Source organism: Seriola aureovittata, chromosome 18, assembly GCF_021018895.1.
Source record: "Seriola aureovittata isolate HTS-2021-v1 ecotype China chromosome 18, ASM2101889v1, whole genome shotgun sequence".
Classification (NCBI taxonomy): Eukaryota; Metazoa; Chordata; class Actinopteri; order Carangiformes; family Carangidae; genus Seriola; species Seriola aureovittata.
In genome coordinates, this window is record NC_079381.1 from 12,445,154 (window position 1) to 12,467,232 (window position 22,079).

Below are 22,079 nucleotides of genomic sequence, written 5' to 3' on the forward strand. Positions count from 1 at the left end.
TTTTAAATGAGATGGTGCTTTTTGTAAAGAACAATTAAACAAAAGAATCTTTGTGCAATATTCATTATAGCTTGATCACTGTTAAAAAAAATGACTCAGTGCCTTTATAATATCTTCGAACACATATAAATGTTGATTTTTTAATTTTATTTTTTTTAGATGTGATCTTATTGTTGTCATGGTTTTACGTGACGGACTTTACACTTGGACATTGTTGTATTTCCTGTTTTATTTTGTAATTACTTCCCTTGTGTCTCTCATTTTAGATCTACTTCTTGTCTTTACCCTGTTTCCCTCCTTTGTGATTGTCTAATGTGTCACACCTGTGTCCAATCACCCACGCTTCCCTTGTGTGTTTAGTCTCTGTGCTCCCGCTTGTTTTTGTCAGTCCGTCTGTTGATGTCTTCTTGAAGTGCTTAGCTTTGCTCCTGTTCACTTTCGTTTTGGATTTTGAGGTCTTTGACGTTTCACCAGTTTTGTAAGTTTTCTTTTTGTTTATTGAAATACCCTTTTTTCCCCCACCAACCCCCTTTTTGTGTTGGCTACTTTTGGGTTCAGTTTTTCCCTTAACCTGGCAATTTTTCCGTTTGCATATTTACGTTTTTTCTTTACTGGGGAAAGGAAGATTAAAGAGGGAAATATTATGGCAAATATTATATAAATAAGCAACCCAATTCCAGCAATGATAATGCTTTTTTTTTTTTTTTTGAAGATTATTTCAACCTTTTCCACTTTCTTGAAACTGTAGTAGATTGTCTGTAGAATCTTTTAAAAGTAAATGTAAAATTGCCTTCAGAAGCTCTAAACCTAAAACAATGCCCTTTCTTTCTTCTCCTTTCTTTATATACAGTGCTGTGCAAACGTTTCAGGTGCTTTAGATGCTATACATCATGCAATACCATCAGGGAGGCATATGATTGGTCCCAAATTCATTCTGCAGCATCACAACAAGCTCAAACATACAACCAGAGTCATAAGGAAGTATCCTCAGCCACAAGAAGAATAAGAAGTCCCCCAGTGAGCTGTCATCAGTCTGGGATTGCATTAAGAGACGGAAGACGATGACGAGAAAACCTGACTGCACAGAAGAACTGTATCCTCCTAGATGGAATAACCTGTCTCCCAAGTGCCTTGAAAAACTTTGCAAAAGTGTACCAAAGAGAATTGGTGATGTTTACCCAATATTGATTTGTTTTAATTTTCTGTTTGCATTTTGTATGAAGTTAATTCATAAATAAAAACTATTCATGGCATTATGACATTATTTGAAAACATCCTCGCTTTACTTTAGTGCCTAAAACCTTTGCACAGTACTGGATGTATTTTGTACATAAGATTTTATCTTATCTAAATAGCTTGTTTTGCTCATTTAATATCTCTTATTACTATTGCATGGATCATTTCTCGTATAATTATAACATACAGATGAAATATTTTTGTGAAGAAATTTGAAACAAAAGGTAGGCAGGATGTGACGTATGAAGTGCTCCCACTGGTGGGCGTGGACATTGGAGGAACCAGCCAATAAACGACGAGCAACTCTTTCACAACATTCCAATCCCTCCCAACCCATCTTCCTCCTCCTCCTCCTCCTCCTCCTCCTCCTCCCCGACCTGCCTGTTGTGTGTATGTGTGTGGGGGATTGTGACACGTAACTTCGTCCGTTTCATTGACGTGACCAGGCTGGACACCTCCACCTTGGGCAGGGAGAGCAGAGAGACCCCCGTTGTCCCGAGTCCAAATCCCTTTTATTCTGGTCATTCTTCAGCATGGAGGCGAGGGACGCGGTAGCAGGTGAGGTTGGCGGTAGCAATGACAGTCAGTGAGGCGATGTGTTGTTGTTTAGCCAGTGTAATAATAACTAGCTAGACCTGCATTCAACCAGGGACACGCTGCTATTTCAAACCATACTCGTGTTTAAGGTAAAAGTATAGCTGAATGTTTTGTAAATCGTGCATGGATTTTCAGTTCTACTTCAAGCCCAATAAGTGAGTGTTTATGACATAAGATCTTGCTCATAGCCATAAAGAAATACTTTTTATTGTCTTGTTCAAACTCTTAGGTGCTCTTGTGAGAAGTGATGGGGAGGAACAAACTACAAAGAAGACGGCAGCTCCTAAAAAAGACAAACCACAGACAAAAACCAAGATGGAGCAGATCTTTGGGTTCAAGAAGGAGGACCTGACCTCCTGGCAGAGTCTGGTGGCCCTCCTCAACCGTCCCACTGACCCTGCATCCCTCGGCATCTTCCGCTGCTTGTTTGGTGAGTTAAATCAGCAGCCATTTACTTAGTCTACTCACTATATCTGACTGACTTTGCAACAGGTTTGAGATTATTCTCAACTTTATCTATACAGCGCCTTTGAAAACAGAGGAACAAAGTGTTTTACAGTAAAAACAAGGAATAAAAGTAAATCGAAAACACAAATCTAAAACAAGATAAGCCTGGCAGCAACCTTTTGTATCAGCTATAGTCTCTGGATGTTTCGCCTGCAGATACCAGAGTAAAGAGCGTTGCAATAGTCCACTCTGGAGGAGATAAAAGCATGGGTGACCCTCTCTAGATCTGTAGATGAAAGGAATGACTTAATCTTGGTTAAATATCTCAGCTGGTCAAAGCAGGATTGCACAGCTGTCACAAAAGTGTCCTCCCCATCGTGTGTCTTTACTGCAGGTTTGGTGATGACCATCGACGTCACACAGGAACGTGGCCTCAGTCACCTGGACTACAAGTACCTTGATGGGGCCCCTGTGTGTCGCTTTCCCCTCTTCAATTTTTTACAGCCCCTGCCGATGGACTGGATGTACCTGGTGTATGTGGTGATGTTCCTCGGTGGGTCACACTCTTTATTTTGAATTAAAGTCTTATGTGCAACAGTTTTGATGATGAACAGTTCACAACTCAGTGTTTACAGAGGTTTGGGGAAGAGAAGGGTGAAGCAGTCATTTTATAGGAGACAGTCTCTGTGGGGTGGCTGTCTGTGGTAAAGATGAAAGCACATACACCAGACCTGCAATTTTCCACTTTTATTTCCCCCCCCCAAGTCAACTAAGTTCTGCACAATTTTGACTGCGGCTTAAGCAAAAAAGCAAACAGAGAGTAGAATACAATGCCAATCAAATCAATACTGATTAATGATTGGCCCCCCCATGGACTAGTTAATGGACATTTCTGTGTAAAAATAGATTAATTAATAGTAACAACTACAGTTATCATAACTTTAGTTGTGTGTTTCTAACTGAAGGCGCCTTGGGCATCATGCTTGGTTGTTTCTACCGTCTCTCCTGCCTGATGTTCGTCTCAACCTACTGGTACATCTTCTTTCTGGACAAAACGGCCTGGAACAATCACTCGTACCTCTACGGCCTCATTGGTTTTCAGCTCATGGTCATGGATGGCAACAGATACTGGTGAGATGATTTTTTTCCTGCTGTCTTTGTGTGTGCTTGTGTATTTCTGTCCTGTCTATATGTGCAAGCCTAACAGAGGGAGACGTTTAAAGCCTGTGTCTGCTTGTAGGTCAATCGATGGGTTGCGGAGACCGTCTATAAGAAACGCTCATGTGCCTCTGTGGAATTACACTTTGTTGAGGACACAGGTTTGTACATCTGTGACTTCAGTTTTCATTCAAACAGATTTTTCAATGTGAGTTTCATTCATGAGCACTGCTTGGTAACAGGTAGTCAAAACAGTCTGTTTGTTGTTCCTTAAAGATATTTATAGTGTACTTCATCGCTGGAATCAAAAAGTTGGATGCTGACTGGGTGGAGGGATACTCCATGTCATACTTGGCACACCACTGGCTTTTTGATCCTTTTAAGTAGGTATTATGAAGCAGCTCAGTTATTTTATCTTTTAATTATTTATGGTCATATCTCAGTACTCCCACACTGATCTTGCTGCAACACACATTATTTTTCAGAGTGATTCTTCCTGTGGAGTTAGTAAATCTGCTGGTGGTTCATGGAGGTGGTCTCTTCCTGGATCTGACCGCCGGCTACCTGCTGTTTTTTGACGCCACACGGCCTTATGTGTTTTTCTTTGTCACCTACTTCCACTGTATGAACTCTCAGCTCTTCAGCATTGGTAAGTCCGTAGCCTTGCTTCACTTTTACTTTACTTTTAGAAACTTATGTTTGTTGGGTGTCATTTGACCTTCTTCATATTGAGGCTGTTAATCCTTGTCAGGGATGTTTTCCTACACGATGCTGGCCACCAGTCCTCTCTTCTGCTACCCTGACTGGCCAAGAAGATTCTTCGCCCATTTCCCAGGGTTCCTCAGGGCAGTTCTCCCACTCACCTCGCCGGACCCTCAGCCCAGTCCCTCTTGTGTTTACAAAGAAATCCAGAGCACCAGCGTGGAACGCCAGGAGACCCCACCTGCTGCCAAACCTTCCAAACTCAGATTTAAACACAAGCTGGCAGCCATTTTTACTATAATCTACATAATTGAACAGTTCTTCCTGCCTTACTCCCACTTCATCACACAGGTATATCTGCCTCCCATGTTTTTATTTAGCCTAAAACTGCTTGTACGGCTACATTTGATTAAAAAGAACAATTAGTAAATTGCTGTATAAATTTCTTTCAGTACTTTTTTACACTGAGAGCTTCTGTTTAAATGGATCGTACTTGTACAAAACTAATGTCAGCAAAAGCCTCTTAAGTGAGTCGCCAGACTGACAGTTGCTCAATCAGAGTCAACACTCACTGGTCCACAGCAAACAGCTCAGACTGGTGTTCTCAGCAGAGGGGCTAAAGCCCGAAAGAAGCAGATATGGACTTTTTTCTGTCTTTTATTTATGAATTTAAGTTCTTGGTTTATAGAGAGGTTTGATGGTTAAAAGGGGTAAATCTGTTTATCAGTGATTTTTTTTTAAAATTATTTTTATTTTTTATTAGCATGAAATAATGTTAATATTATGTTACTGTGCAGGGTTACAACAACTGGACCAATGGCTTGTATGGTTACTCTTGGGACATGATGGTTCACTCCCGCAGCCATCAGCATGTTAAGATCACCTACAAAGATGGAAAAACTGGAGAAATAGGATATCTGAACCCAGGGGTGAGTTTCAGGGAAAACACTGGCAGATAAAGACAACACGATAATTATATTAAATCTATTTATTTGTCTTGGCTTTACAATATATCACTGGTTAACAACATCTGAGCTTAAGTCATTTAAACAGAACAGTTTTAAATGATTTAGCTGATGACTATCGCAGTTTTACTTTTTCCTTATCACTGTTCTTCTGTTTGCATTTCAGTGTGGCTGATTTCCTGATAAAGTAATAATGATGTCTGTGTACTGTAGGTGTTCACACAAAGCCGTCGGTGGAAAGATCACGGAGACATGCTGAAGCAGTACGCCACGTGCCTCAGTCAGTTCCTGCCTCGCTATAACATCTCGGATCCTGAAATTTACTTTGACATCTGGGTGTCTATCAATGAACGCTTTCAGCAAAGGTATAAGAGCAAAAGATATTATTAATGAGTGATAATTTCTTCAGATGTATGCAATGAATTTTGAAATGATTTGCTCTGGACTAATCTCTAAGGATCTTTGATCCCCGTGTGGACATTGTGAAAGCTGATTGGTCGCCTTTCCGACCAAACCCGTGGCTGATGCCTCTGCTGGTGGATCTCTCACCCTGGAGAACCAAGTTCCAGGAGATTGAGGGCAGTTTGGACAATCAGACTGAGATCGTCTTTATCGCTGATTTCCCAGGTTTGGAAAGTCTCCTTGTCCTATTTATCCTTACAGAAGAAAAGTTTGTTTGTGTACCCTTATTCATTCTTGTTGCTACATGGGCTGCCTTTGTACTAACTGACAGAATTTTACCTTTTTAGGTCTCCACTTAGAAAACTTTGTGAGTGAAGATCTGGGCAACACCAGCATCCATGTGTTGCAGGGCAAGGTGAACGTAGAGATATTGGAGGAGAAAAAGAACTTCAGTCTGCAGCCTGGTGAGCAGATAAAGGTACGGCTACACACCATCATCACTGTTAACATTATAACCTGTCTAACCTGAACACAACAAGCTTTTACAATAATGTGAATATGTGTATGTGTGTAGGTACCTGCTGGGGCTTATCATAAGGTGTACACAGTGTCAGAAGAGCCTTCTTGCTACATGTACATCTATGTCAACACTACAGAGGCGGCTCTACAGGAGAACTTCACCAAACTGTTTGAGCTCCAGGAGCGCATTCGCAATGGGACAGGTGAAAATGTGTTTTCCAGGAGGGGTAGTGCTTAGTAGTAGTGGAATATTGTGTAAAAAAAAAAAAAAAAGTATTTCCATATGTCCTGGCGCATATTTCATTTCTTTTTCTTTCTTTTTTTTTCCATATTCATTGTTGCTGAAGAGCTCAAAAATAATCAGATGCTGATGCAATTTTCATCCCACAGAAACTGAGCCTCTTCCTCCTGAGCTGCAGCCTCTTGTTGCTGCAGATCTGGAAGGGGCAGAGGTCAACGCCACCGACCCGATTGTGCGGCTGTTCCTGAAAAGGCAGCGACGCATGAAGGAGGTGAAGAAACGCAGGGAAGCCAGTGTGCTGGAACGGCTGGAGCGGTTTGCTGTAAAAAAGTACTATACGATACGGAGAGGGTGAGTATTATCAGCGTGCCACAGAAATTGTCCAACCAACCACTTAAATCATCTGTGAATTGACTATCGTATTTACTATATCTCCCTTTTCTTTAAGATTCTTGATGACAGCCATTGCTATGAGGAACCTGGCGGTGGGCCTGCCTCCTCTGGAACAGCTGACAAGAGAAGTTGCCTTTGCCAACATGAAAGAACCTCAGGCTGAAGCCAACCAGGATGAACGACTCAAAGACGAAGTTGGTCACGGAGAACTTTAAAGCTGCAGATGGGGCCAGAGATACTCTGCTGAATTGCCTCCAGGTGCTGGATCACACATTGCAAAGAAATTTGTGTGTTATTATTACTACTGGACTGTTACTACCCTGGGACATTGCTGCCCAGAAATCAAAGATTTTTTTTTAATTTTCTATGCTTCTGAAATATTTGGCATTTCAGATTATTTCCACAATTTTGTTATAGCATTTGTTTATGAATCTCAGTTTTTGCTGAGGACACACTTTTATTATAGCCACAGCAAAACCAGAATACTGTATGTTAACAGATATGCAGTGCTTTGCCTTGCGAGATTACATTTTATGTTTGTTTAGGAATTTTATAATTGCATTATTGCTGAGTGATATGACCAAAAGAAGAGATCATTTAAAAATCAGCGCTCTGTGACAACTACAAGTTTGCTTTTACAAGTGATCTGACGGAGGATCATATTCTAACTACACTAAATCATTAATGCTGCTTTGTTTGGAATGAAGATGAAGAGCAGAGGCGGAAACGTGACTGATCACTGGCTGTACAAGTATTTTAAGGGGACAGATTTTAAAGAACATACTGACATCAAAAGGATCAGGTTGGTCGACTCCTGTTGGTACAGTTTCATTTTATTGCTCTAATTTGAAAAAATCTGGCTAAATAATTTACAATTGGCAGGTTTACAAATCCACAGTACATGTGGAAGTTTACAGTGATTTCAGGGAACATACTTCTCTGAGCTATTATGCTAACCCTATAATGTGATGAAACAGAAAACAATTATTAGCTTATCAGTTAACAGCCTTTTTTAGTCACTTTTCTAATAAAGAGCTTATGGTGTTCAATAGAGCTGAAATTATTTTAATTAAAAATCAACTTGAACTTTCAGTCTGACAACGGTGGTTTGTGGAAAAATGAATTTTAATGGTGTCAGTATTTTTACATGTCGTCCATTTTAAAGTGCTACAGTAGAATTCCAGTGTTCACTGTAGGTTGACATTATGGCACATTAATCATAGTTTTCACATAATCAAGAGTACAATGTTACACAATATAAATACATATAAATCTACAAGATGGATGTCTAGGAAATGATTTACTTTGTACTTTTGTTTAGTTGAGGTTAAGTGTTCAAGAGTCATTTAATGTAAATGTTTAGTGATCACTGCTCAAGTGGAAGTCCAGTCACATTGGAAAACAGTAAAGGCAGGTCAGACCAGTACTGTCCATGAGGTGACCTGCAACGTAATGCTTCACTACAAGTCATTTACAGAGTTCACAAGAGGGGATCATTTGTAGTTTAAAAGACAACAATTTACATACACACAACATAAACACTTTGTATTTTATTTCATATTGCACAGTATCGTACTGGTTGTGTTTTTAAATCGCCATATCCCTTTACACGATGGGTGACTATGCCTCTAATCACCACAACTGAAAAACTGACCTTCTATATTATGTGTAAATTCAACATGAAATGTAAAAAATGACTGGTGTTAGTGTTAGATACTGGCCTATAGCAAGTGTTATCATTAGTCTTTTTCCTGAACACAAATCAACACAATCCTTATTTCCATTACACAAACTGAAACCTTGATGTGAAAGCTACCTGCACCTACAGCTACCCAGGCAGAGTCTGACGCTGGTTTTCATGAGATTTGGGACAATATAATAGAAACAGACTTGTCAATTATCGTCAGTATTTAAAGGATTTCTGCTTTTGATTTAATGATTAATAGAGCACAATTGTGCACAGACTATAACTAGATTAAATGTCCTCCTTCGATTTTTCTTCATGGTCAAGTAGGAGAGAGAGGTCATGTGTAGTGTGGAATTGCAATAGCAGTTCAAACCCTGTGATTTTGCTCATATCTCACTGCTTCCCTCCCTCATATGTCATGTGGGCAGAGCTGTAGAGGGAGGAAGATATCCCAAGTGAAGAAAGCGCTGAGGCATGAGTAAGAGACGGACAAGTCACCTTAATTCTGTCCTTATTGCTGTGTCAACATCCGTTTTCTGCAACTCCGGTGACACCAATCTCAAGGTAAACATGTCTTTCTTTACTAAAGGTTATGCCACATATTTCTATACAGTGTGGTTACATTTCAAATTGGCTCTGTGCCCAAACCTTCGAGCTCCTGACCAGATCAAACTGAGCTGCTCGCCCAGAGCTTGCTAACACTACAATATTCCTTCACAGACATCTAATGCTCAATGAAGGCCCAAATCACTGAAACAAAAAGCTCAAATCATGGCCCCCTATCATGTGGCACATTGCTGTCAATTCTCCCAGAACGCCCTCTTTCAAACATTCATCCACGTTGTCCCTCTACACTCCCTCAGCTGGCTCCATTTGGCAGCTCAAAACAGATCCAATGTGGTGGCACCTCCCTGTTTGCAGGCCATGGTCCAGCTCCACACTCCCAACCCTGTGATTTGTCCTTACAGGCCAAAAAGAACGCTTCTCTGGCAAACCTTTAGTCCAGCTGGTTTCCCTCTGGTTCCTCAGAGCTGGAGAACCATTCAAAAAGTTATGGTATTGGCAAACTAAACGCTCAAAAAAAAAATTCTTCTTTACTACTTTCCTCCTGTTTATATCTTCAGTTTTTATCCTAATTGTTTATTTCACTCAGGAAAATAAAAGATAATTTATTAATGTATTAAGCTCTATCATTCCTGAAAATAATTGATAATATCTTTTCCTAATTATTCTGATTGTAATGTCTCAAAACATTACAACATTAACGTGTTGATCTGACTCACAGTTAAATTTTTAAACAAACTATTTTTGGAAGAGAATTGGGCAAATTCATTGAAATATGGGTCAATAATATGGATGTTAATAACAACTGAGGGCAACAGATTATAATTTTATGTTGTAAAAAGTGGTGCCAGTGATTTATTGAGAGATTAGGCATCCTTTTTTTTTTTTTTTTTTTAAATGTATGGATTTTGTTATAAGCTTTGGGAAATATAAATGAGGCTCAGTTTATTGTGACATGTTATGTCCTTGCTGATGCACACCTAAAATGGTGTGAAAATATGAAGCATCCGTTTGTAGAGGTATTTCCTCAGATTCAGATCTGCACCCCTCTACCTTGGTTGAAGATCTGGGTAGAAAACTCCATGTATCACACCTTCAATCACAACGTTAGAAAAAGCATCTGAAAGTTAAAAAGAAAAGAGGTTTTAAAATCAAAAGATAAGGTGAATAAGAAGTGCATGCCCACTTTGTAGTTAATTTACCATAAAATAAATAAGGAGCCGGAACTCACCACGCGCAGATGGCAGCAGGTAGGGGTCTCTCAGAAACAGCAGGACTGGCTGATGTGAAAGTTTGCTGAAAAGGGGAAGTCACAGTGTTTGTGGGAAGCTTCATATACATAACGGCATGAAGACACAGGTGGTGTCCACTGACATGCTGGGTGAAGTTCAAGTGCAGAGCAAATAATGACTGAGGTTGGTTAAAGTGCAAAGCAAGAACCTGACCTGCTGTTTCATTCAATAGTTTTTAAAATATTCACTGAAACAGGAAACAAAATGACTCACCTGGATTCCTCCGATTCCGTATCAAATGACCTTTTAAAGAAGAAAAAAAGACATGAACCTTCTAGCAGCCTGGGAACAAATGAAAAATGCCACAAATTGGTCTTTTATTTTATAGAACAGCTGCAGTTTGAACTCACCCACAGCTTTCTGTTTTTGGCACTGAAGGAAAGTGGCGGATATTCAGGAAATCCAGGAATATCTTTGGAAGAACCTCATTTTCCATAATTACAGTCTGACCAAACAGACAAAACAAAAGCAAATTGCAATGTGTGTTTGAAGCAGCAGCACTGAATTGCGTGACTTTTTGAATGTGTTTAACTGTTCTACATTTGTACTGTTGTTTTGGGTTTGACAAAATTTGTACTTGGTAAAAGCAGACAGACTATGTGCATGGCAGTTTTTAGGTCAGAGAAACAGTCTCAGTAGGTGGAGTGAAGGTTTGTCAGAGTACCTGCAGGTAGAGCTCCAGACCTTGTCTCCTCTGCTCCAGGACTTTGGGGACCCAGTTTCTAACATGCTTTGAAGGGATCTCAGGTGGTTTTATGCTCTTCTTCAGCTGGATGGATTTAAAAACATCATTAACATATATACACGGCATCATATACATGGTTAGAAGAAAAATAAGAGTAAGAGTCTAGTAAGAGTGGAAAATTGTCTTTGGCTGCAACACACGGTGTTAAAAACAATATAGGACAACTGATGAAAAAGACAACAAATGGCAGGAACACATTATCAACAAACAATAAGGTTTAAAATGAAAAAATACAGTATAAACTGCTTATAAAATAAGGTGCTTTGAGCTAAATGCTCAGACATCCCACTATGGCATTTTAACATGCAATTTTTTAAATAGAAACATTTGAAAAATCAATCCAAGGACCCCGAAAGGAAAACGGCTAAATGGAATTCAACTGTCAATCATTTTATTATTTACAACTGTGCTTCTCCTATTGTGACGTGTCAAAATGTCGGCCGTTAAAAACGTCCATACAGCAGGTAAAGATCCAGCCAAACAAATGGACTATTGCAAGAGACAGGAAGAGGAACTCATCAATGAAACTAAAACCACAAACCACCATGGTTAACCTCCATGAATCTATTATTTATTAGCATGCCAACAGTATTCACATTTGAATTTTCCACCAGTAAATAGGTAAAAATGTTTTTGAATGTTCCCATTTCTTGCATCTGTCTTTTTGTGTTTTTTTCCTCCAATTAATGATCATGAAATCTCACCATTTTATGCAAGGCGTGGAATTCGCTGTAGCGTTTCTCAAGCGTGTGCTGTCGGCCATTCATCAACACGTCAATTTTAAATACCTGAAAGACGGGAGAAAGTTAGTGCTACTTCTTGAGAGTCAGTTGAGGGAGTCATGACTTATCACCAGAGTCCATCAGCCAAAAATGGCCCCTCCCACTTCAAACAGTCATTGTGTGACTGATTGATCAGCTGAGCGAGTGTCAGTCACTGTCAGTTACTGTTGATGTCAGCTAGTTGCAAAGAGGAAACATCTGGCTGATGGGGATGTAAGAAGATCTGTCAGAGTTACTGTTAACATAATTAAACAGACTGTCCTCGACTTCTGTCACTCGGCTGAACTCTTCTGTAAAAGCGTCACTTTTACTGCATGCACGTCACTGTTCTTACCAACATTTTGTAAAGGAGGAATCCACTCTTAAATGACAACAGTGTTGGTTACATAAACACAAATGACTACATCTCCGAAGAAAGAGAGCAAACGAGTAATAGTTTATTAACAAAGCCAGGAACAGCAGTGACTTCACTGTGGAAAAGACAAAGGAATGTGAAATCAAGTGACGAAAATGTTTAATTTGTTCATAGCATTTGCCTCTTGTAATAATTCAATAATCTTTTTTCTAATTTTCTTTTAAAGAACAGCACTTTAACATCTCCCTCTAAACCATAGACATTAAAATGTTTACTCTCTTTTAGGAACCCACATGATTTTGGAACTTGGCTGCAGGGATTTGCTCCCATTCAGCCATTTCTTTTTGTGCACATGAGGTAATGGGAAACAGTCTTACCCAGACACAAAAGATGATTGAAAGGACAAAAAAGAGAAAATAAAGCTATTCACTTCTTTCGCTTTTTTAGATGCCACTATCATGTCTGTATGAACAATCTCTGGCTAGGACTAGCAGCCAGTTAGTTCAGCTATGGGAAACAAGCTGAAATTCAAATGGTTCCTATAAGTTTGGGATAATTAGGGAACTGAAATTGAGTCAGTACTCTGTGTCAGCAGGCATCCTGAGTTGAGGTATCAGAATTGTGACTCATTTATGAAAGCCTGTGTTACAGCAAGAGGCATGGGGTTTGACAGAAATGGGGTAATGTTTTTTTTTTCTTCTTTTAAATCAGTCTTTATTTATGTCAGGCAGCTGGGGATCCTCTGGTCTGGTCACCAGGCCGGACCGGCTCGGTTTACATGCCCAGTGGCTCTTTAATGACCTATGAATTAAGAAGTCAGTGTAAACGCGACATGCTGAAGGCCTAAAGATTCTCTGATCAGTCCAGCTGAATAGTTTCATGTTTACAATGTGCAACAACAAGGCGAAGTCAGAGCCGGTATGAGGCATCTCAACACACTCTGTAACCACACCGACAGCTTTAAATGAACAGCGACATTTACGCTGCTTAATATAATGTCATTATTATTTCAAGGGTAAAGAAATAACACGAGAGGTAACATTACAAACTGATGACAGCAGCAGAGGGGACTATGGACAGACAGACAGACAGACAGAGGTTATTACTGAGCAGCTTACCGTGTATCCTCTCTCGATCGAGTTGTTCTCTGAACGAAACGACGGGATCGACACCCTCACCGGATGCATTTCGACTTGAAAAAGGTGTAGTTTTGAGAATAGTATTTAATCCTCTGGCACATACACACATACAAACACACACACTCTCTCCCTGCTGGTGGTTTACTCCGGTTTCTCTGGCAGCCTGATAAAAATCACAGAGTTCAAATAAGCAAACGAAGCCTCAGTGGCGCGCCCTGCTGGAGCGGAGGGTGGCGCAACAGACTGGACAGCCTGAAGTAATGCTATGTTTTAATCTAACCTTGTGTAATGCAGAACATGCTCCAAATGTCTGTTGTCAACTGTTCAAATATTGTTTGTGTTGCAAAGAAGAAAATGTTACATACATTCTGCTTCATGGACATTATTTAGAAATCCTTTTTTAAATCTTCATCATTGTAGTATGAAGCAGTAATGGCTCATTTCATCAGGCCACGTTGATGGTTCGCTTAAATTTGTTTGAGGTAGTGCTGGAAACATTATTCGATTGGTTATTGATTAGTTGATCAAAAGAAAATTGGTGACATTTAAAGTCCCTGTATTTATGAGAAAGTTATAGTTGTTAATAAATACACTAATAAACAGTTAAATCTGCTTATAATTATATTGTAGTGTGTTGAACATATTTTATTAACTGTGTAGGCCTATATACTGCTTATAAGTGTCACCAACAGTTTCAACTTATTGTCTGAAGTTATTTATTAGACATCAATATCAGCTAACGAATGGTACTGAGCCTGCCTGTGAAAACAATGATAACAGTAATAATCTTAGTCAGCATAGAGCAGTTTCTGCTACTTGAGTGTTGACCATTGTTTTTATAACTTGTCTCTCACAGGTCCCCCATCTTTATGAAAGTAAATGCAAAATGCTCAAAAATAAATAGATACAAATTCTGCTTCCAGCTTCTTACAGTAAATGTCAGGATTTGCTACTTTTCTCTGTTTTACAATGGGTGTGTGTGTGTGTGTGTGTGTGTGTGTGTGTGTGTGTGTGTGTGTGTGTGTGTGTGTGTGTGTGTGTGTGTGTGTGTGTGTGTGTGTGTGTGTGTGGCAAAGACAATAAACAATGAAAAAGGTAAGAAACAAAGGCGAGTCAGAGACAAAGAGGTGACTTCAAACTGATCGGTCTAAAACAGCGATATAATATCACAAAGTTTTATTCAAGTTTCATCAAAAGCTTTGGAGTAAAGAGAGTTTCTTCCGTTGCATATAAATATAACAAATACATTTTCCTTTAAACAAGTGGTTCATTTTAAAATTGTGATATAACTGATATTGACCTAACAATGAGAGCAAGCTGGCTTATGTGTGTATTTAGCTATTTTAGGCCTCTAAATTTCATCTAACTATCTTAGAAGCAGTATGAAATGCAAGCATACAGTACAATGCAATAGAAGTAAGTAAAATGAAAAAAATCTCAAAGAAAACTTAAGAGAAGAGAGAGAATATACTTTTCACTATGGAGAAGAAAAAAAACTACTTTCCCACACAAGAAAAGAAGAATTCAATATCTGGCACTATGAAGACAGATTTCTAAATTGAGAGTATTTTAAATTATAAAATGAATGCAAGTCTTACTCATTTTATGTTTTTTTGTTTTTTTTATGTTTTCATATGCAGTCCTCTTCATTGTCATTTACAGAACGTCTCAGCTCAGCTGCTGTGAATGACTCAGCTCTTAATACCTGAAAAAATATATGTAAAAGAATTAAAACACAATGACAAATCAACAGGGAACACAAAAAATAAAATAGAAATATTTGTCAGCTGACACATGATACTTACGATGACATATGACAACCTGACACGTAGGCGTAGTTGCCAGTGTAGCGAACATCACAGCGCACATTGTTGTTGCTGTAGTCTGATTCTGGGACCTGATAGTATGGATTTACACTGATCTGTGGAGAACAACAACAACAAAATATATAAAACTATAAGAATCAATATGGCAGCAAAGATAACAATCAAATGTTGATGAATGCAATGTGAGTCCTCAGAAGTGTAACTCTTTTAAAGGGTTTTTTTAGTGTCTCAAGGGAAGGCCAAACATCATCTGGTATTTCTGACGAACCTTGAGGACATAGTTTCCAGGTTTCACATCTGTGATGTCAATCCACTGGCAGTCAATGTCTGCGTTGTAGGTATCATAGCATCCTGGGCTCAGGCCCTGGACATTGGACAGCATCAATATAAAACATTATATAAACAAAAACAAACTTCTTATTAAACAATACAAGGCTGTTGTACATATAGAGCAGTAACTGTAACTTTAAAAATGTTTTTAATGCTATCACAGTCTAATATCTAATGATGAAAATTAAAGGTTATAATTAAAAGGAAAGTAATTAGCATAGAAGTGGTTTTGGATTCAAAAAAAAAAAAAACAAGAAAAGAAAAAAGTAGAGAAATAAATCAGCCACTCAAAATAAAGGGAAAAAAGAGCAGGATGGAAAAAGAGAACATGTGCAAAACAACTGACATTCAGGCAGGTGGGGTCATCTTACACAAGAAACAGGAAATCATTAAATCACCATCACTACTGGCTCGTGCTAAAAAGGAAATACTAAAGCTGTTTTCTAAAAGACAGCTGCTTCAGTAAAAGAGCACTTGTTTATTTTAGCTCCACTCTCCTTTTTTTTTCTTTTTTATAAAATGTAAGAACCACAAATCATACGACCAAATCTTTGAGTGAAAAGCAAGTCTGTAAAGTTGTTATCCCAATTCACGTCTTGAAATGAACTGGCATTTCAAATATGCCTTTTTTGTAGAGGATATTTTGGAAAATAACAAGCGTAAATAATATGAAAACTTTTTTTCCTGGGTATTGTTCATGCTGGCTCACTGTCACACTGGCATGACTTACTGAGAGAAGAATAGAGCCACCATTATGAGTAAGAACATCAAAATGTCTGCTGTGAAAACGGTCTATTGGTCTGCTGACAGGCTGCTAGTACAACGTACAACATGGACAGTCGGCACTATGACACATGACTTAAATATGAACATATTGAACATATTGAATTAATGATTAGCCTCTCGTCTTTTTGGTCATTGTGCTCATTTTTAAAACAAATGCCCTGTTAACTGTAACTGTAAAAATATGCGTCTCTGTCCAGAGTGTGGATATTTAAGGCTTAACAGTTTTTTTGGATAGTTAGATGTTACTGTTTTGTATACTTGTTTATTTACAGCAGAGGCTAGCGGATTGAGTCAGAATTAATAGGCACTAAGTGGCTAAAATGAGGCTAAACCTCATAAAGTTGATATGGTGAACTTGTTAGCAAACAGTTGCATAAAAAACACAACCTGGAGTAAAATTATGATTAGTTTGGAATTGTTTTTCTGGCCACCTATTCACTCTCCTTTTAGCTCTGTTTTGGTCTCCACCATCTCTTGAGGGAAACACTTGCTTCTGTAGCCATAAATACTCCACTGTCTTCATCAGCAAGTTGCCAACTTTGTCTTTTTTGCCGGGCAGATAGCATAGAGTTGGTTTTTAGAACTTTTTTGTCTGTTGCTGTAGCTGAAACCGACGCTGATGAGAGCGGTTAGAGTAAACCACAACTGATAAATCTGTTGGCTGTGAGACAAAAACAATGAGCTGAATGAAGCTGAAACGCTCCATAGAGCTGAGGGGAACTGCAGAGTAAAGTGATAATCCTCTGTGGTTTAGTCAGTATTTACCTTTTCATTTACAAGAAGTCATGTGATCCTCTGTTGATATAAAAATATTTATACAAGCAGCTTTAAAGTCAGAAATAACATTTGCAGTTTTGTTTTCAGCAGTTGTCTTTGACACCTGGGTATGTGAGGTGCAGGCATATCGCCTGTAGTATCCATAGTCACAGGACGTGTCCTCCAGGCAGAAGCTGGCCTTGTGGCCCTCAGCCACCGACCTTTGACTGGTGGCGTCCAGCAGGTCGTAGTGGCTGAACTCATCCATGCTGTGGTAGTGCCTGTGGATCAGCAGCACAGTGTTCAACAACTCCAGACATTTTTTTAACTAAACTGAGTGAGTTCCACATCAATCTGGGACTTTTTTAAAACAACCAGGGAGTGTTTTATGTTGAGAGACCCACCAGGGATTGTTTTCGTCACTGAGCCACAGTTACATATTTACTGATTAACATTTAGATACATTCTGTTGGACATTTCCTAGTGTTCATTCTGACTGAAAACATCACAGGTGTTTATTTTATTTATCATTTACATGGTTACATTGACCTGCAGTGAATCTAAAACATGTTCACTCCATTATCTGAATGACAGAGTTTGTTTAATGAGATAAAAACAGCCTGGATTTGAACTTCAGTTGACTTTCAAAACACTGACAAAAAATCTATACCGTTTACATCAACATTGTATTGGACTGCTGCCAAATGTGCTCCATTTTGGGGAGTAGCACAGTGAACTGTTTGTTTCACAACATAACTATGGACTGAGGTAGTTTCTGTGGAATCAAGGGAAAACCAGGCGCTTTTCCGTAACCTCGAGAACGGGACAAAACTACCAGAAGTTTTTTGACTCATTATCTCCCACACAACTTCAGTTTACAATGTCTGGCTTTGCAGTTGTAAAAAATGACTGAATTCAAAGGTTAAGTGGAGTTCAGGCACATCATTTGTGGAAGCCCAAAGCAGATTTTTACTGTCTTTATGTAGAGATTGTAAAAATAGAAAGTTAGATCTTTAAAAGTCTAAATATACAAATAAAACTCATGTTTAGATGTCAGCTCTGATACCATAATCTCTGCAAAACAATATAACAGCCAACAAAAACTCTAAAACAGACAAAAGTAACACAACTGTGGTTCAACAGGGGGTGCCATACCACAACTACAGACTGGAAAAGAGAAATCGTGATGATGGTATCTCTTGGAAATAACTAGTTCAGCTACTTATATTTGTACTGTACACAATGATGAACAAAAAGTTTTTAATCTCCAATTAATACTCTTATGTTCAGATATAGTTTGATCTCTTCAAACCTCTCACTTCACATTCACAGTAGGATTCTCAGATCAAGTCATTGGCTGGTTTATTCATTCATGGATATAACGTGCACATGACTCTAATTAAATCCTTCTGGGGTCAATTAATTCTTCTCTGAATACACTATGTTTTATTTGTTGAGACATTACTTTATTTATACATTATTTAGAGGCAACCTGCAAAAACCACTTTCAAGGGCTGATGTGGAGCTTTCACATACTATCTCATTCACAACCTAGAACTGTTCTATCATAATATTTTGTACAATTTTATCGACACCTGTGGTTTCCTGGCATTTGTATACTTTGTTAACTAGCACATTGGCCAATGAAAACAAAATGATGGATTAGAACAGCAACACACCATAGACACTCTTTTCTCTGTGTGAATGTGAGGTGGACAACACTGACATGACATTACACTCACTGGTGACAGCTGTGCCACTCCCAGGAGTAGCGTGGCCTGCTGGGGAGGAAGTCGGCTGTCCCCTGGTTCTTGACTCTCTGAGGGAACCTCAGCAGCATACGGGTGTCGTAGTCTCTAACACTGGCTCTGTAGGCTGAGCTGCAGGCACAAACCAAAGAAAGAGGATATGTGTGCAGGAAAAACGAAAAGCACTGCTCATATATGGACACAGTGACATCACTAAGATTGTTTTTCACGCTACATCCCCTCCTCTGAGTGGAGCAGCGTCTGAGGGAAGTCTATGTGTCACAGTCGATGTGTAAATAAATGGTGGGTAGAAAAAAAAAAGTTGGGGGAAGATGGTTGTTTGGGTTAGTTTTCAATAATGTGTTTACCATCCAGGCTTTCTCCTCTCATGCAAACTATGATTAAACTTTTACAGAAATCCACGACGCCACCTCCCACCATCAGTGGAAGGATTTGGTTAATTTTACCTCATCTCATGCTTCCACAGGACAGCCCTCACCCACAAACACTTTAGGTGGTTGTTATGGCTCAAAGCTCTCTGAATCACACTCAGACTTGGCTACAAACTCGTTTTTTTCTCCTTTCGCTGTGGATCAGTTCTGACAGCAGTCCATACCTTGACAAACAGTTTTCCTCAGCTGAACATCTCAGGTTATACATTGGGACTCTCTGGACATAAGCAGAGGCTTGAATGTAGTAGGGGTCAGGCACAAGATCAGGAAGACCTACAGCAACATAACAACAACATGATAATAGTGATATGAACTGAGTAGGACAAGCATTGAACATGAATCAACCAATAACCAATCAACAACCACTTTAACAGATGACAAATAGATACATTATATAACAGAAAGTAGAGATAGACTTTTAACAAGATAGACACACTAACTGATTAGTCGAATGACCGATTGATAAGTGATTAATTGATTCAACTTTAGCATCGTAAATATCCCTTTAAGAGGTAGGCTAATGACTATGCCATTAATGACTTGAATGCTGTTTCCCCACTCTTACCGTACTGATGATAACTTGTGCCATATCCGGGTCTCTGTCTGGGCCTCGGTCTCTCGTAAACGTCATAATGATTGTAATATGGATTATCACTATCAATGGACTTGTAGGGGTCGTAGGGATCGTCACCCACCATCATGTCTTCTCTCCTGGGCAGAGGTGGACTAACAGTGACCTTTTCCTGGGTCTCGTTGGCTCTGTTGCTCCTCTGCGTCCCCGAGCGCTCACCGGGCCGGTCATTGTGATGCTGGCGGTGCTCGTGCCCTCTGACGAGCCTTTGGAACAGAGGCACGGGGCCGCCGGAGCTGTGCGGGTGGGACTCTGACCGGGGAGGCTGCTGCTGCTGCTGCTGCTGGGCCACCGGCTGGCTCTGGGTGTCCTGATGTCTCACGTCCGCATCTCGGATGATGGTGACAGGTCGTGCCTGCACTTGCTCCTGAGGTGCGCCCCTCCGCCTCGGTGGCTGATACTCCGAGCCCTGGCTTAAAATGCTAAAAATCTTGCCGTTGTGTGACCACTGTAGTGTATTCCGCAGAGCCGGTCTCTGGTTATTTCCTTGTTGTGTACTCGGATTTCTCTGAGACTGGGCAGCTTGCAGGATGAAAACAAATAAATAGACGCACGCATATGCGTAAAATGGCGTGCCAAATATGCGTAATCCCATTGTGAATGCAATTAAAGCAGACGGAATGAGACAAAGCAAATGTTTCTAATGAGCCGGGGTTGCCACTTGTCTCACACTTAAATGTCCTTCATCTCTATTTGAAGGATATCCAGTGAGAAGAGGAGAAAGCTAAGTTTCAGTGTATCCGTGTAAACTCATATCGCTCTGCTCCTGCAGCCTGCAGATGCGCCCAGTGAGATGATGATGATGAGGAGGAGGAGTTCAGCATTTGGAGTTTCTGAAACTGTTACACAAGTCTGGGTCTGGTGCTGCTGCTCATATAACCATACTGGATACGTGATGTCTGATCAAGTGTGTTTGATAACTGCTCAGTCTGGCCATGGAAAGTTGTTAATGTGTATAAGTAACAAGCGACTTCATCCATGCACATTTCACTTAGTTTTATGAAAAACAGTCAGACACAGAAACAGATGCCAACTTTCATGTGAAATCCACCCTACTTGGTTATGATTTTATGAGTTCATGAATATTATGACTAATCTCCTAGAAACTATTGTATATTATCTTCATTTTTTCTTTCTCTGTCAGATCAGCAAAATGTCATGATAAGTAGCCTTTTCCATGACTGTTGGATGAACTCCCAACCAAATTGCAACACACTCTGCCAGAAGTCTCTACACTCATCCACTTTCTCATAGGAGGATCTCAGAAACCTAAACATGACTCTTTGATGGGCCTGCAACATTTTCAGTATTTTTCTGGGAAACCATCTGCCCGCCAACCCCCCCCCTCCACCCCAGCCGCGCCTCACTCCTGTCTGCTGGAGCTTTGCTGAAAACGTGAGACTCATCACATGCATCTCACAGTAATCCTCTATAAAGTCATAATTAGTCTCTTTTGAGCAATAAACAAAATGAGGCTGTGGTGATACTTGATATCTGTATTACTGTGCCTGGTGGCAGACTGGTGACCCCAAGCTCCTCTCCTGATAAATCTAAATCATTCGCTGTAGCCCAGCTGCCCTGCTGTTAACATCAGAGGTATAATGCATAGCTTGGGAAACTTTATCCAACGTATTCATTTGGTCTGTCTAGCAAACCAGGAAATTCTTTCTAGCATCTACACAACTGACTACAGGATGGCTGCTGCTAAACCACAACAAACGCTCACAAGGATTTTACAGTTTCTGAGACTACAAAGTTTTATGAGAGCTATTGACTGTATTTCACTCATATGTAGATCATATCAGATGGATTTATGAGCTGTTATGAGTGAGATTCATAACAGCTCACAGTTTCTAAATGAAATCTCCAGAACTGCAGTTAAAGAAAAATAGATAACAAAATAAAGCAGCAAAGGCTTTTTCCTGACAGACCCCAACTTCATGTCACAGATGATAACGGATGCAGCACAAAGTAAAGATCTTCTGTAGTGAAATAACAGCTCAATTACAGTGTCATGTATCCTGGACACTAGGGGGCAGATGACTGAAAATGATATTGGACTTCTCCATGCTATTTTCTCTTCTCATAAGTACCTGAGGGAGTAGTTTAGGAAGTGAGGGATTATGGCCTTTCCTTAGACAAACTCCACAATCTTTGTTAGGCTATATCTTCAGATTTTGTTTTTGTCTTTGACATGAATTAGTGTCTAGAACCAAATCCTGGAGTAGCACAAATAGTGTTGAAACCAAAAATAGTTGCTGGTAGTAGCTACCTACAGACACTGTACAAATCTGGCTCTCATTATCTATGAACTTGAGAAAATGCT

General features: G+C 39.6%; 3 protein-coding genes across 3 annotated transcripts; 1 reads left to right on the plus strand and 2 right to left on the minus strand.

Moving 5' to 3' along the window:
* Window positions 1-1,594: 1,594 nt before the first annotated feature.
* ggcx (gamma-glutamyl carboxylase) lies at window positions 1,595-7,752 on the plus strand. The gene is made up of 15 exons (XM_056403535.1): window positions 1,595-1,794; window positions 2,063-2,263; window positions 2,675-2,833; window positions 3,246-3,411; window positions 3,521-3,599; window positions 3,715-3,821; window positions 3,924-4,087; window positions 4,190-4,491; window positions 4,938-5,069; window positions 5,319-5,470; window positions 5,563-5,732; window positions 5,855-5,985; window positions 6,082-6,229; window positions 6,417-6,618; window positions 6,716-7,752. The coding sequence occupies exons 1-15, from the start codon at window positions 1,770-1,772 to the stop codon at window positions 6,873-6,875; spliced, it is 2,298 nt and encodes a 765-aa protein (XP_056259510.1). The 5' UTR covers window positions 1,595-1,769; the 3' UTR covers window positions 6,876-7,752.
* Window positions 7,753-7,767: 15 nt separating this feature from the next.
* On the minus strand, window positions 7,768-14,089 carry snx24 (sorting nexin 24). Its single transcript, XM_056403540.1, has 7 exons — window positions 13,204-14,089; window positions 11,653-11,736; window positions 10,868-10,972; window positions 10,554-10,648; window positions 10,417-10,446; window positions 10,143-10,207; window positions 7,768-10,031 (listed from the first exon to the last, which is right to left on the minus strand). Exons 1-7 carry the CDS (start codon window positions 13,270-13,272, stop codon window positions 9,961-9,963), a joined length of 519 nt encoding a protein of 172 aa, XP_056259515.1. The 5' UTR covers window positions 13,273-14,089; the 3' UTR covers window positions 7,768-9,960.
* A 277-nt stretch (window positions 14,090-14,366) lies between these two features.
* On the minus strand, window positions 14,367-20,546 carry loxa (lysyl oxidase a). The gene is made up of 7 exons (XM_056403538.1): window positions 19,688-20,546; window positions 19,287-19,395; window positions 18,665-18,802; window positions 17,047-17,203; window positions 15,319-15,414; window positions 15,030-15,145; window positions 14,367-14,929 (listed from the first exon to the last, which is right to left on the minus strand). Exons 1-7 carry the CDS (start codon window positions 20,346-20,348, stop codon window positions 14,923-14,925), a joined length of 1,284 nt encoding a protein of 427 aa, XP_056259513.1. The 5' UTR covers window positions 20,349-20,546; the 3' UTR covers window positions 14,367-14,922.
* Between the last annotated feature and the right edge of the window lie 1,533 nt (window positions 20,547-22,079).